Source organism: Littorina saxatilis, linkage group LG6 (genome assembly GCF_037325665.1).
Source record: "Littorina saxatilis isolate snail1 linkage group LG6, US_GU_Lsax_2.0, whole genome shotgun sequence".
Taxonomy (NCBI): Eukaryota; Metazoa; Mollusca; class Gastropoda; order Littorinimorpha; family Littorinidae; genus Littorina; species Littorina saxatilis.
This window is the reverse complement of record NC_090250.1, coordinates 52137007-52149914: the sequence shown is the minus strand read 5'-3', so window position 1 is coordinate 52149914 and position 12908 is coordinate 52137007. Positions and strand designations below refer to the sequence as shown.

The 12908-nt window shown below is 40.3% G+C and overlaps 1 protein-coding gene across 1 annotated transcript in view; it reads left to right on the top strand.

The window, feature by feature from the left end:
* The first annotated feature begins 3653 nt into the window (after nucleotides 1-3653).
* LOC138969514 (arf-GAP with Rho-GAP domain, ANK repeat and PH domain-containing protein 1-like) overlaps nucleotides 3654-12908 on the top strand; it is a 134973-nt gene continuing 125718 nt past the window's right edge. Inside the window, exons 1-2 of the mRNA XM_070342329.1 lie at nucleotides 3654-3776; nucleotides 7655-9620. Of these exons, the coding sequence (XP_070198430.1) occupies nucleotides 7772-9620 (1849 nt within the window). The 5' untranslated portion in view covers nucleotides 3654-3776; nucleotides 7655-7771. The remainder of the gene's footprint in view (nucleotides 3777-7654; nucleotides 9621-12908) is intronic.

The following is a 12908-nucleotide window of genomic DNA, read 5'->3' as shown; positions in this document are numbered from 1 at the left end:
CTCCTGCAATGCTTTACTTCCCCCCGCGGGTTAGGGGGAAGAATTTACCCGATGCTCCCCAGCATGTCGTAAGAGGCGACTAACGGATTCTGTTTCTCCTTTTACCCTTGTTAAGTGTTTCTTGTATAGAATATAGTCAATTTTTGTAAAGATTTTAGTCAAGCAGTATGTAAGAAATGTTAAGTCCTTTGTACTGGAAACTTGCATTCTCCCAGTAAGGTAATATATTGTACTACGTTGCAAGCCCCTGGAGCAAATTTTTGATTAGTGCTTTTGTGAACAAGAAACAATTGACAAGTGGCTCTATCCCATCTCCCCCCTTTCCCCGTCGCGATATAACCTTCGTGGTTGAAAACGACGTTAAACACCAAATAAAGAAAGAACAATGCTTTACTGGAAAACACCAAGTAACTATGCAAATCAATTAAATGAATATGAACAGGGTACAGGCTACCCTTCTGCGTCAAAGTCCATATTCTGTTCATTGTCATGTTTTAGTGCTGATGGGTATGCATACCTTTAGCAGGCGAAGGCCGTCGTTTAAAAAAAATTCAATCTCAAACCTACCAAATGCGAGCAAGTTCAACTGCTGCCAGGTGTGAAAAGGTAGCCTGAAGTGAAAATGGACAGTGTCTGAAAAGAACACTCCAACAAAGTGAAGAATTGAATGTTGAAACACTTATTTTAAGGTATTTCTTGTGTGTGGTATCATTCCAAGCCCCGAACCAAACTGTGTAGCTCTTTGAGCCATTTTCAGACAGTATTTTTTGCCAGGAGTACCTGTTTTAGATGGAGAACTAAAGAGAAAATAAAAAGAAATTAAACTCTGAAAGATGTAATGTTATTCTGTTCCATTTTTCTGCTTTCTCTTCGAGCTGTTATTCTTTAATATCAGAAATTAACTAAGCCCATGCATTTAACCGAAATTTTAGATTTGAAAAATACGAACACATTTTTTTGTAAAGTTTTGTTTTGGCAGTTTACATACATACTCAACTTGATTTATTTGTGTAAATATAAAACATGTAGTGCCACTTATGTGACATTTGATTTTTAAATGCGTGCTCTTTTTGTGTGTTTGTTATTTTAAATTTTGGTGAGGTTGTTTTAGGTCAAGGCAATGCTGTTTGAAATAAAGACTGAACAAAACAACTCTCATGTGTGTTGGTTGGATTGGATGGATTGGATGGATTGGATTGGATAAGATTTACAGTCCAGTGAGGTTACCCTCATGGAAATTCGGGCTGCTTTCTCCCCGGGGAAAGCGAGCTGCCATACATACGGCGCTACCCATTTTTTTTTTCCTGCATGCGTGTATTCATGTTTCCTGAGACTTAATGCCGTGTGAGATGGAATTTTTGTTTACTTTATTCCAAGTCCCACGGGTATTTGATGGACATTTTTTTTATTTATGCCTATACAATTTTGCCAGGAAAGACCCTTTTGTCAATCGTGGGATATTTAACGTGCACACCCCAATGTAGTGTACACGAAGGGACCTCGGTTTTTCGTCTCATCCGAAAGACTACAGTGTGTCTAATCTGTTGTGGAAGTGACTGTTATTTCTGCCTAGTCTAATTAGCATTTTAATTACAGTTTTTCTATGTGTTTTTTTTTAATGTTAGATAAGATTTGATGCACGAGATATTCATGCAGTAAAATCATAAATGGACTTGAAACAACTACCAATCTGAACAGTCAATCTGAAAATAAAAGGTCGATCTAGTCAATAAAGTAATAAAAATAAAGAATTAAAAATAAAGTCTTTCCCCACCCATGTCACCACCAGCATGTAGAAGACCTCAGTCATTCTGCCTGAACCGCACAAAGCTGATAACACATAAAATACCACATCTACACATTTTGGTAGTACCCAACTACAAATACTGCAGAATCAAAAAACAAGAAAGGTAGGTTGTTGGGAACGTTTGTTATTGACAAAACATTAAAAAAAATTGTTTTGTCAATAACAAACGTTCCAACGTTCCTACCTTTCTTGTTTTTTGATTCTGAATTTTGGAACGTTGGCAGTCTCTTTCGTTTTTACATTTAGTCAAGTTTTGACTAAATGTTTTAACATAGAGGGGGGAATCGAGACGAGGGTCGTGGTGTATGTGTATGTGTCTGTCTGTCTGTCTGTCTGTCTGTCTGTCTGTCTGTCTGTGTGTGTGTGTAGAGCGATTCAGACTAAACTACTGGGCCGATCTTTATGAAATTTGACATGAGAGTTCCTGGGTATGATATCCCCGGACGTTTTTTTCATTTTTTCGATAAATACCTTTGATGACGTCTTTGTAAAAGTTGAGGCGGCACTGTCACACCCTCATTTTTCAATCAAATTGATTGAAATTTTGGCAAAGCAATCTTCGACGAAGGCCGGGGTTTGGTATTGCATTTCAGCTTGGTGGCTTAAAAACTAATGAGTGAGTTTGGTCATTAAAAATCGGAAACTTGTAATTAAAATTATTTTTTTATTAAACGATCCAAAAACAATTTCATCTTATTCTTCGTCATTTTCTGATTCCAAAAACATATAGATATGATATGTTTGGATTAAAAACACGCTCAGAAAGTTAAAACGAAGAGAGGTACAGTAAAGCGTGCTATGAAGCACAGCGCAATCGCTACCGCGCCAAACAGGCTCGTCCCTTTCACTGCCTTTTGCACTAGCGGCGGACTACGTTCAGTTTCATTCTGTGAGTTCCACAGCTTGACTAAATGTAGTAATTTCGCCTTACGCGACTTGTTGGATTTACAAATACTGCAGGTTACACCTAACAAAGTCGGTGAATTTACCTGAGCTTATCAATCCTTTTAACAGCTTATACTTATATACTGTTGAACTTGCACCCTCGAAAACGACCACCTAATTTAAAATGACCACCCCAAAGGATACCCAACAAATGTTTCTTTCTCTAGAATTCACCTTTTCAGCTCTCTACAATGACCACAAATGTGTTTGTCCCAGAGAAGTTACATATATATCCCCAAGGGATACCTCGGCCGTACTTGGACGTTTGGCCACCCTTCCCCCCCCCCAACCCCCCAACCCCCGCCGTGGCCCGCCTCCCCCTTCCAAATCATGCACCCCTGAGAAAACAGGAGACAGTAGAACAGTGCACATTTTGAGATCAGTGAACAGTGCATCGTCCAAGGGAAATAACAGCTACATATTTCACATTGTGTAAAGAGAGTTGTGTCCCGTACAACAGCACAACCATTAAGTTTTCAAAGTTGCTTTAAAAAGAAAACCTTCACAATGTTATTTGAACAAGGGAGACGTTAAAATTTAAAAAATATATCAGAGCGAGAGATGATGTAGATTAAGTTTTAAACTCTAACACGTACATTCAAAGACAATGATTTTGAAGAGATTTCCGCAGAAGCAGACGACAGAAGTGCATGAATCACCATGCTGGCATCCACGCATAAAGTTCATTTGTTGTTTTCGACGAATATTGTATTTGAATTTTGCATTGTATAATTTTATTTGAGCTGCGGTTTTTTGTTAACCCTTATCACAGAAATAAAGTTTTCTTTTATGCAGAACCGTTCTAATGTTCGTGTTTTATTTAGAGATTTTGCCACTGAAGATTCAGTAGCAGACGCAACAAGTAGCAAATCAGCCAATCACTGTACGCTAACTGCAGTAAGCGCGTTCCTGAGGGTCCACACGGAAGAAGTTGTCTCCGTACGATAGAAAGAGAAACTTTGTTGACAGACTTTATGGAGAAAGCATTCTGATCCGGATTGCCTTATCCCAGCGGTTTCGCGAGGTAAGAAATGATTGAAATCTGGCTGATGGGACATTGTGTTTATCAGACGATACTCTTTTGTTTAGTTGTTAAAACTACAGGGAAAATTATCTGTGACACTTCTGCCAGTGGCAGTGTCACGTTGAGTATACAAATTTACAGGGACTTTACACTGCTGTTCCCTTTTACTGTTTTACTTTCAGCCTTTAAATTTCGTACCGTTATTTCAGTGCAATCCCGAAGATCAACAGGAACTGACGCTCTCGGGTCAGGCAGTAATAAGAAAGGACGGCTGATGTTCAATCTTGTGCCAGCAGGCAGCCCGTATAAAAAAAAAGCATTAAAATAATCGTACGTATTGATGCAACTGCAACTAGTGCAAGTATTACAAAACCCGTGTTTTGCAACATATTGCACTGTTCCTGTTACCTCTATTTTTACTTTCATTTTGCAATTTATTATGTATGCTAATTGACAGTTTTATGCTAGTAGGGGAAAAGAAGCTCTTACTTTGTGAATTAGTAATATTAGTATTAATTAATATGTGTTCAAACGCCACAGTTTCAACAAACTTGACATATATCACATAATTTGCAAATTTACCTACAGATGAGAAGACAATAACATTATGAAATACATACAACTTACAAGGTAGAGCTGTATTTTGTACCTGTAGTTTCTTTCATGAATGCTACAACTGCATGAATTCTGTGCGTGTAAAGTCCACAGATAATGCTATGCAGTTCTGTTGACAAATGCAGGTGATAAACGGGTTGTAGACAGCGGCGAGATCCCATTGTGCCTATAGTCCCCTGGGGTCGGGCTTCTGGCCAAACATTGACAATGGGCTGAATGTCATTTTCAACCTGCTAGAGCTTACCCAACAAATGGCATCACATGATGTTACCATCTTCCCTCTCACTCAATTCCCTCCGTCCACACCTCCTTTCACACCCTCGCCAACCCATCTCCCTCTCCCTTCAGCATACACACACACACACACACACACAAGTGACACATACATAATTACCTGCCCTAATCCCTTCCAGCTCCACATCATCAAATGTGCGACAGAATCCGCCCCTCCCCCTTCCCCGCCCCCTCACCTGATGTAGGTGATCATTTCCTGATAGGATAGAACAATGGATGTTTACAAGTGCATGTACATCCTGGCGGCTGCAGTGGTACACACTACATTGTATAGTCCATGCTTGGCTATGTAGGCGTTCTCTGAATCAATGAGGCCGGAATGTTCTGTTCCCAACTGTCATCTGTTCGGGGATCGTTTGCCACTTGCTTGCCAAGTATGACTTTTAGCTCATAATACTACATTCACTTTCTTAGCTTGTGCAAGGTTTGGTTTGTATGTCATATCATTTGGTTGGTTTGTTTCACCATTTGTCACAAAATTTACTGCATGTTTTTAGTCATGCAGTGAGTATGTTTTCTTCTGTCTGCATTTAACTGTTGTACTGTGTTTGTGGTATTATGTATTTTAATTCAAGGCGAAGACGAGATCAAGTTAACATTAGCTGAGCTAACTGCATACATGTAATTAGAAATTACAGATGCTTAGTCTGTCTTCAAAATTATGATGTAAAATGAGTTTGTACCAGAAGTAAAAGAATCAACTCTGTTCTGTAGCATCAATTTGTCAACTTTGAGAGACTATTGAGTAAAACTAAAGCTCACATTAAGTTTAACTGCTCTTAGTATTAATCTTAGTACTAGTAGGTATTTTGTTCAGCAAATGTCTAGTCAGTTCTTTTGAAGATTCTAATTGTGGTTGTGAATTCGTAATTTTACTTTTTCTTGTATTTGGTTGCAAATGCAAGCATCATGTCAATATTTGCAGTATACTTTTGACATAACACTGACTTCAATGACACTAAAGAAAGTAGCGAAATTACCAGATTTGTATCAAACATGCTAAAATCATCATGTTTCTGAAAAACTATGACAGCACATGAGCCTGAGAGAAATAAAAACCTGAGAATGTCTGCAAAAGTGCTCTGTAAATCAAATGCAAGTTCACACATTTGTAGAAACTAGAATATATACAAAAATGGAAGAACTGTTGGTTGCTAAACCTTTTTTCACTTGGTCCTATTATTTAGAAATTAGAGAACCATACAAATGCGCACAGGGACACACACGCAGATTCAAACAAACACACATTCAAATGTTTTTGTGATGTTGTTTTATGGCCTGACATTTAAAAGGAACAGATAATTCAGTTAAGGGCATGTCATTCATTCATTCAAGTGCTAGTCACCAGTGAGTGGTATGCAGGGGAAAGCTTGGTTATCAAGGAAGTGTAAACTGAACTGGTTAGATTCTTACAAGGTCAAGAAGTGCACCTTCAACAACGTAAACAAATTTATTTTAGCACATTTATGTAATATCGTCTTCGCATATGACAGGTTTACCTGAGGCCTGGTACATAATAGGAAGTGACGCACTGTGTTTTTTTAAGGGTTATTTTTACTTTATTGTACCAGTGCAAAAACTTACTGTGAGTTACACATTTTGTTTGTTGTTTTTGAAGAACTTTTAAATAAGTAGGTAATTGAAAAATATGATCTGATAGCTTGACACATGTCTGAGTAAACTAAATTGTCTTCCATTTACTCTTTATTATGCCTGCCACTGTTGTGTAAACTAGCTACTGTACTTTCGGGACTTTAAGCAACAACTTTTCCCCAGCTCAACTTCAACCCCTGCGCCCTTTTTGGTATCTAAGCAGCTCTGGTGAGATATCCGCGAGACAGTTGCTCTTATGCTTTAAACGTTGCAAGAATCATGAACATCAGCTTTCGCAGATAGCTGTTAAGCGAGAACTTGGAATACTGATAGGGTCTATTGACCGGTATGGCCTTGTGTATTACTAAAGAAGAGTACAAAAATTGTGTACCCACATCGTTATTTTCTAGTTCTAGTAGTATTACACCAGAAGTGCCTGATACTATTCAAAACTTTGGCAAAGTCTCTATTTTTAGGACATCTGAAGTATATATTATTATATATAATATATATATCTGGTTAAAGTGTCCATGGGAAAACATTTCACATTTCACTAAGTTTGCATGCAGTAAGTGAACGGTTAAACATGCGCTAGACATTTGACTAATACTCATAAGTTTTGTGTCCTCTGTGGTCAGACCATCCAAGGCTTGGACAGATTTTGTTTGTTTGTTTGCTTAACGCCCAGCCGACCACGAAGGGCCATATCAGGGCGGTGCTGCTTTGACATTTAACGTGCGCCACACACAAGACAGAAGTCGCAGCACAGGCTTCATGTCTCACCCAGTCACATTATTCTGACACCGGACCAACCAGTCCTAGCACTAACCCCATGATGCCAGACGCCAGGCGGAGCAGCCACTAGATTGCCAATTTTAAAGTCTGAGGTATGACCCGGCCGGGGTTCGAACCCACGACCTCCCGATCACGGGGCAGACGCCTTACCACTAGGCCAACCGTGCCGGTGCTTGGACAGATGGGTTAAAGTTATCATTAATTATAATAATAATAATAATAAGGGTATTTATAGGGCGCAAATCCTAAAATAGTTCTAAGCGCCTTACAATCTTAAATATAATCATCTTAAATTAATAACAGCAACAATACACAACGTAAGCGCCTTAAGTTAAATCAATCTTAAATATAATAATCTTCATAACAGCAACAATTTCACATTTAAAAACAAATAAACTTTAAATAAATGCAACACAATCACGTACACAATACACAATTCAAATGACTCTATCGTTATCAACCACAATCTCAAATGTTCACTACACATAATAATAATTAGGCAAATGTTTGATACAGAACAAGGTTCAGAAGATAATACAGTCCCGTTCTATCTCTCATCATGTTGTGCATTTTGGTTTCAGATGGGTGAATCACAGAACACTGGCAGCTTAGACTGAGGGCTTCAAAGTCTTGAGTCTTTGAAGCTCACGCAGGCATTGCATTGAACCCCACACATTACTAGAGTCTGTTTAGTGAAGATGGAATCGGATGATGTATATGATGTCCCTCCACCTCGACCGAGTCCCGACCCGGAGGCTCCTCCCTCCTTGCCGCCCAAGAAATCCAGCATGCGGTCATCGTTCCGTGAGCTGGATGCGCTGCCCAGCCAGAAATCCCCAGACTCACGCCCCAAGCCAATGCCACGAAGGAATGTCCGCAAGTCCGTCCACCTGGGTGAGAACGAGGGTTTGCCAAATGATGTTACCTCACCAACAAGCCCTCCGGACCAGTCGCCTGGTGACACACCAAAACCGACCCCACGCCCGCGGCCCAGGAAACATTCGCTGAAGGAACGATCTGACCAGCCCCTTAGTATGTTCAAAGGAGATGAAGGTCTTCCTCCTAGCGCTGATGAGGTGGAGAGGATGGTGACTGAGATGGTGATGAAGGAACAGGAGGAGGAGGAGGAGAAACAGAAGCAGCAGCATCAGCAGAATGCTTTGAGTCAATCAAAGGTTGGTGGCGGAGATGCTGTGTCCAATGGCAAGTGGTATGAAAGGAAGTTTTCTGATTCCTTCAGCCATGAAGCAGGCAAGGCAGGGTTCTTACCACAAGGGATTCTGTCCACAGATATGGATGAAGTGATGAAGACCCAAGATGACAGCTACTACGAAAACAGTGATTCCCTGAACAAGGCGCTTGCCTTAGAAAAGCCAGAGGCACCACCCTCAGAGCCTAGCAGTCAGACAAACGTGAGTGGGCATGGTTACGACGATGGCTTTGACAGTGCCTTTGGTGGGTCAGACACATACGAAGACTATGCAAAGATCCAGAAGCCCAGAGATGTGGGAAGCTCAGAGTTCGTCAGCAGTTTTGATCCTTTTAAGACTTCTCAGAGCTACAGAGCTCACGTTCCTGCAGCTCTCCAACCATCAGTGCTGCAGCCCATGCAAGTGTGGGATAGCTCTGGTGAACTCGCCTCCACAAGTCTGGACACTGGTGGTGCTGGAGAGTCTGCTGTAAGTTCTGTTACTGAGGACACTGGCTCTCGTAAGTCTGCAGGGCAAAGAGATTCAGATCCTTATGAAGCTTTGTGGTTCACTAAAGCGGCGAAAGAGGACAGGCCAGGGATGGTAAGACCGCAGTCGGATCTGATGGCGTTCACACCAAAGCCGCAGGCCGAGGGAGGACACCCACCACCTTGTGAACCCATGTACGGAGAACGCAGTGGTGAGTACATCGGGCTTGATCCCACGTACAACATCCCCCCTCCGCACACAGCTCCCCCACCCCTCCCTGCAGAGACTGTTGTTCGCAACAGACCCCCCTCTATCCCTCCCCGGCCTGGGCACAAAATCCTCACAGACCCTGCCACCAGCTTTGTCTTCCCACAATCCTCTCACCTCGGCGAGTCTTCCACGGAAGATGCTTTGCCTGGAGAACTGCATTCCACGCCTTTCGAAGGCCTGCCTACACCTGGCTTTAGCTCGCCGTTCCATGATGACCCTTTCAAGTACTCGGACTTTGACACAGAGTGTCAGATGTTTAACAACCCTTCTGCCTCAGACGGTGCTTCAGCCAGTATTGCCACAAATGAGGATTCTAGCATCTATGAGATTGAGGACACTCCCAGCGCAGACTTTGTGGCAGAATGGCCAACAAACTTTAGCAGTGTAGCTGGAAGTGACAGCACATACAGCGAAATTGACGCCCAAACTAGGTCCTCTTCGCCCTTGTCACGGAGTTCCAATGAGTCGTTTCGATTGAGTCATGTTCCGCCACCGCCACCTCGGCCACGAAGAGGTCAAGGAGCAGTCAACAGAGAGATGCCTGGGACTGGGATTGGTCGAACCAACGTCTACTCCTATGCTCAAAATGATGATGCAGGTAAGCTTTGGATGTTTTACTCGTAGCAGCACATTAATTTATAATCAGTCAGTGTCTATATTTTAGCCCAAACAACAATACTAGTTGAACTATTAACAGTTTCATTGGTTTCCTTTCAGTGTCTTGTGCGTGGCTGAAGATCTAGTATAAAAAAAGGAGTATTTATGAAAGGTAGAAGATTGCTCTACACCTTTTGCTGAGTGATATTTATGATTATGAATGTGTGTTAATGCAGTGCATTACACAGCGTAAGTGCTGTGTTATTTGTCATACCTCAGGGAAGGTGGAAACACCCAATGTTTGACTTCCTGTTCTCTGCTTCTTGACATAGTGTAACTGAGTGACTTGCAATGTCATACATAATTTGCTCTCAATCTCATGTAAACATTGTAAAAGAAACTGTATGTTAGATGTGTAATTATCTGCCCAAATCACTATGCGGCTGTTGGTACTAAAGTGTATGTTAGATGTGTAATTATCTGCCCAAATCACTATGCGGCTGTTGGTACTAAAGTGTATGTTAGATGTGTAATTATCTGCCCAAATCACTATGCGGCTGTTGGTACTAAAGTGTATGTTAGATGTGTAATTATCTGCCCAAATCACTATGCGGCTGTTGGTACTAAAGTGTATGTTAGATGTGTAATTATCTGCCCAAATCACTATGCGGCTGTTGGTACTAAAGTGTATGTTAGATGTGTAATTATCTGCCCAAATCACTATGCGGCTGTTGGTACTAAAGTGTATGTTAGATGTGTAATTATCTGCCCAAATCACTATGCGGCTGTTGGTACTAAAGTGGAACTCCCCTTCAAAAATGTGAGAAAATCAGGTCTTAAAAAGGAGGGAGTCTTAAAGTAACGGGACATTTACACAGGTTAGGCCAAAAAAAAAATAGTCTGTTTACGGTAACCCGACCGACCCTATTTTTTTCGCGCGACCCTAGACTTTTTTTTGGCATTTAGAGGGAAAAAAAAAAAAATTTGTTTTTTGTGCAAAATAACGTAAAATTTTTACTAAAGTAAAAATATGGTTTTTTGGGGGGAAAAAAAAAAAAAAAAAAAAAAAAATCCCGACCTACCGACCCTATTTTTTTGGCCTATGTTACCGTAAACAGACCTATTTTTTTTTAGGCCTTATGAAAACATGGTCTTAAATTGGGGGGGTCATCTTCTCCTTCTTGTGGATCTAACGTCTTTTGTTGTCAGCCCGGACAGCGAGACAAATGATACTGTCTTCTCCGGGTCCCCCTTTCCTCCGTACAGCTGGCAGTGGAGGGGGACTGCAGTTGGCCACACGGGTTTCCTTAGGCTTTCTGAAATGGGGGTGTTAAAAAGGGGGGGGGGGGGGGGGGGGGTGTGTTCCACTGTAATTTTGTTTTAAAGGGATGTCAACTTTTCTTTGTGTAATACTAATAGTGGCATTCTTTCATTCAGCAGATGATTATACATTGCATATATTATAGATAAGGATAGGTGAAAATTTGAGAACATAAAAATGTCAAGCTCAGGGCATGACATCATCAGTTGTAATCATTTTTCAATCTTACCCCCCCCCCCCCCCCCCCCCCAAACCTCTCGCACCCTTCCCTCCTCCCCTCCTGTGTAGCTTGATTGTATAGATTTGATACCATGACAGACCCAAATCACCCCCTTAATTAATTTTTATTGTTGAAGGGGTTTATCTTGGGTTAGATTGTCTAAAAGGTTTAATGCGATAAAATGTATCGTATGCTTGCTTTTTTATGCATTTATAGATTTGTATCACATTATAGGTGCCTTGCTACTCACTGCCTGCTTGTGCTCGGAGAACTGATTGATCATTTCTGAGCCAATTAAGGGTTGTATTGCCAGACTTTTATATTTATTTTCAAGAAGGCAACATTGTCAGTGTTGAGCAAATAAACCAATTTAACGGCTTCAGACGAGCATGAGTCATCAGTCTGTTTGAAGTATCAAGATAGTTTTGTAAAACTTCAAAACCTCTCAGCAAAACATCTTGGTGCCCATTAAATACAAGGAAAAATGTAAATTATGATAGTTTCGTATTACTACAATACTAGAAGTTCTTAATGGTGTGAAGTGGCCTCTGAAAAGATCGTGAGCTACATGTAGTGTCTCTTTTGAGTACACCTACACAAATTGTCTGACAAATTTAGTAATACTAATAGTCTCTTGTTGATGCATTCGCTACCTCCATAATTTCTCAGGCATTTTGTCAAGGCCATGGAGGTGATACCAATGAGTGTGACATGCAAGAACACATTTCAATGTTATTACAAGCTGACAATTTCGTGACAATTTACTAGGTATGGTCATGCTAAACTTCTACGAAAAATGTTTTCCACACTTGAGCCATCGTTTAGATGTATTTACAAAAATAATATCAATGTTCAAACATAACATGACGCCATCACAATTTCAGATTCAGGCAATTTAATGATTCAAGAACAAACAAAAAGAAATGTTGTTGGTGTTTCTTTATTGCTAGGCCACACATCCATCAATACAAACAAGATAAGCAGGTAAGAATCTCTAATTGGGTCAAATACCTGAGCTTGAAATTGCTTAAACATAACATGACACCAAAACACTAAGTCAAAATGCAGCATGGAGTTCAAAGACAAAATACCATCAATACTAAGTCCAAAACAGAAAACATAGATAATGTTTGTGTGTCTCCAAAATATCATAATGAAAATACTAATTATAGTCATCAAATTAAATCAATAATAGAGCCATCCTTCACTGGATGCTGCGTAATACCCGAAAATGCCAAAAATTAAACCAAGAACACGCCCAAATCAATCATTTTGGCATTAAATAATAATAAAACATTGTTACATACATTATTTCCTTTGGCAAAAAATAAAAAAGTGGATGTGTTACCTTGTCTTTAAATGAGAGGGAAAAAAGAAAAAGTAGCCATGCTTGAACATAACATGACGCCGTGACAAAAGATAAACTTACATCATCTGGAGCTATAGATGCAAATAAAATATCAAATTCAGAAGCCATTGTGTGCATAGCGTTGGTAGCTACATTGCACAGTTAACTGCATAGCCAAGTCACAACCTTAGAAAAAGTTATTCTGAAATTAAAACACTTAAACATAACTTGACGCCATGAAACATAACATGACGCCGTGACACAGTCTTAATCAGGCTAAAGTGGCAAAACCAAACATAATAAAAGAACAGGAGGACAGCTATCTACATGCAGTGATGGTAGGTAATTATTAGCCACCAAATAATCTGATGTGTAAACTTAATCTTTTATGTTTGCACAG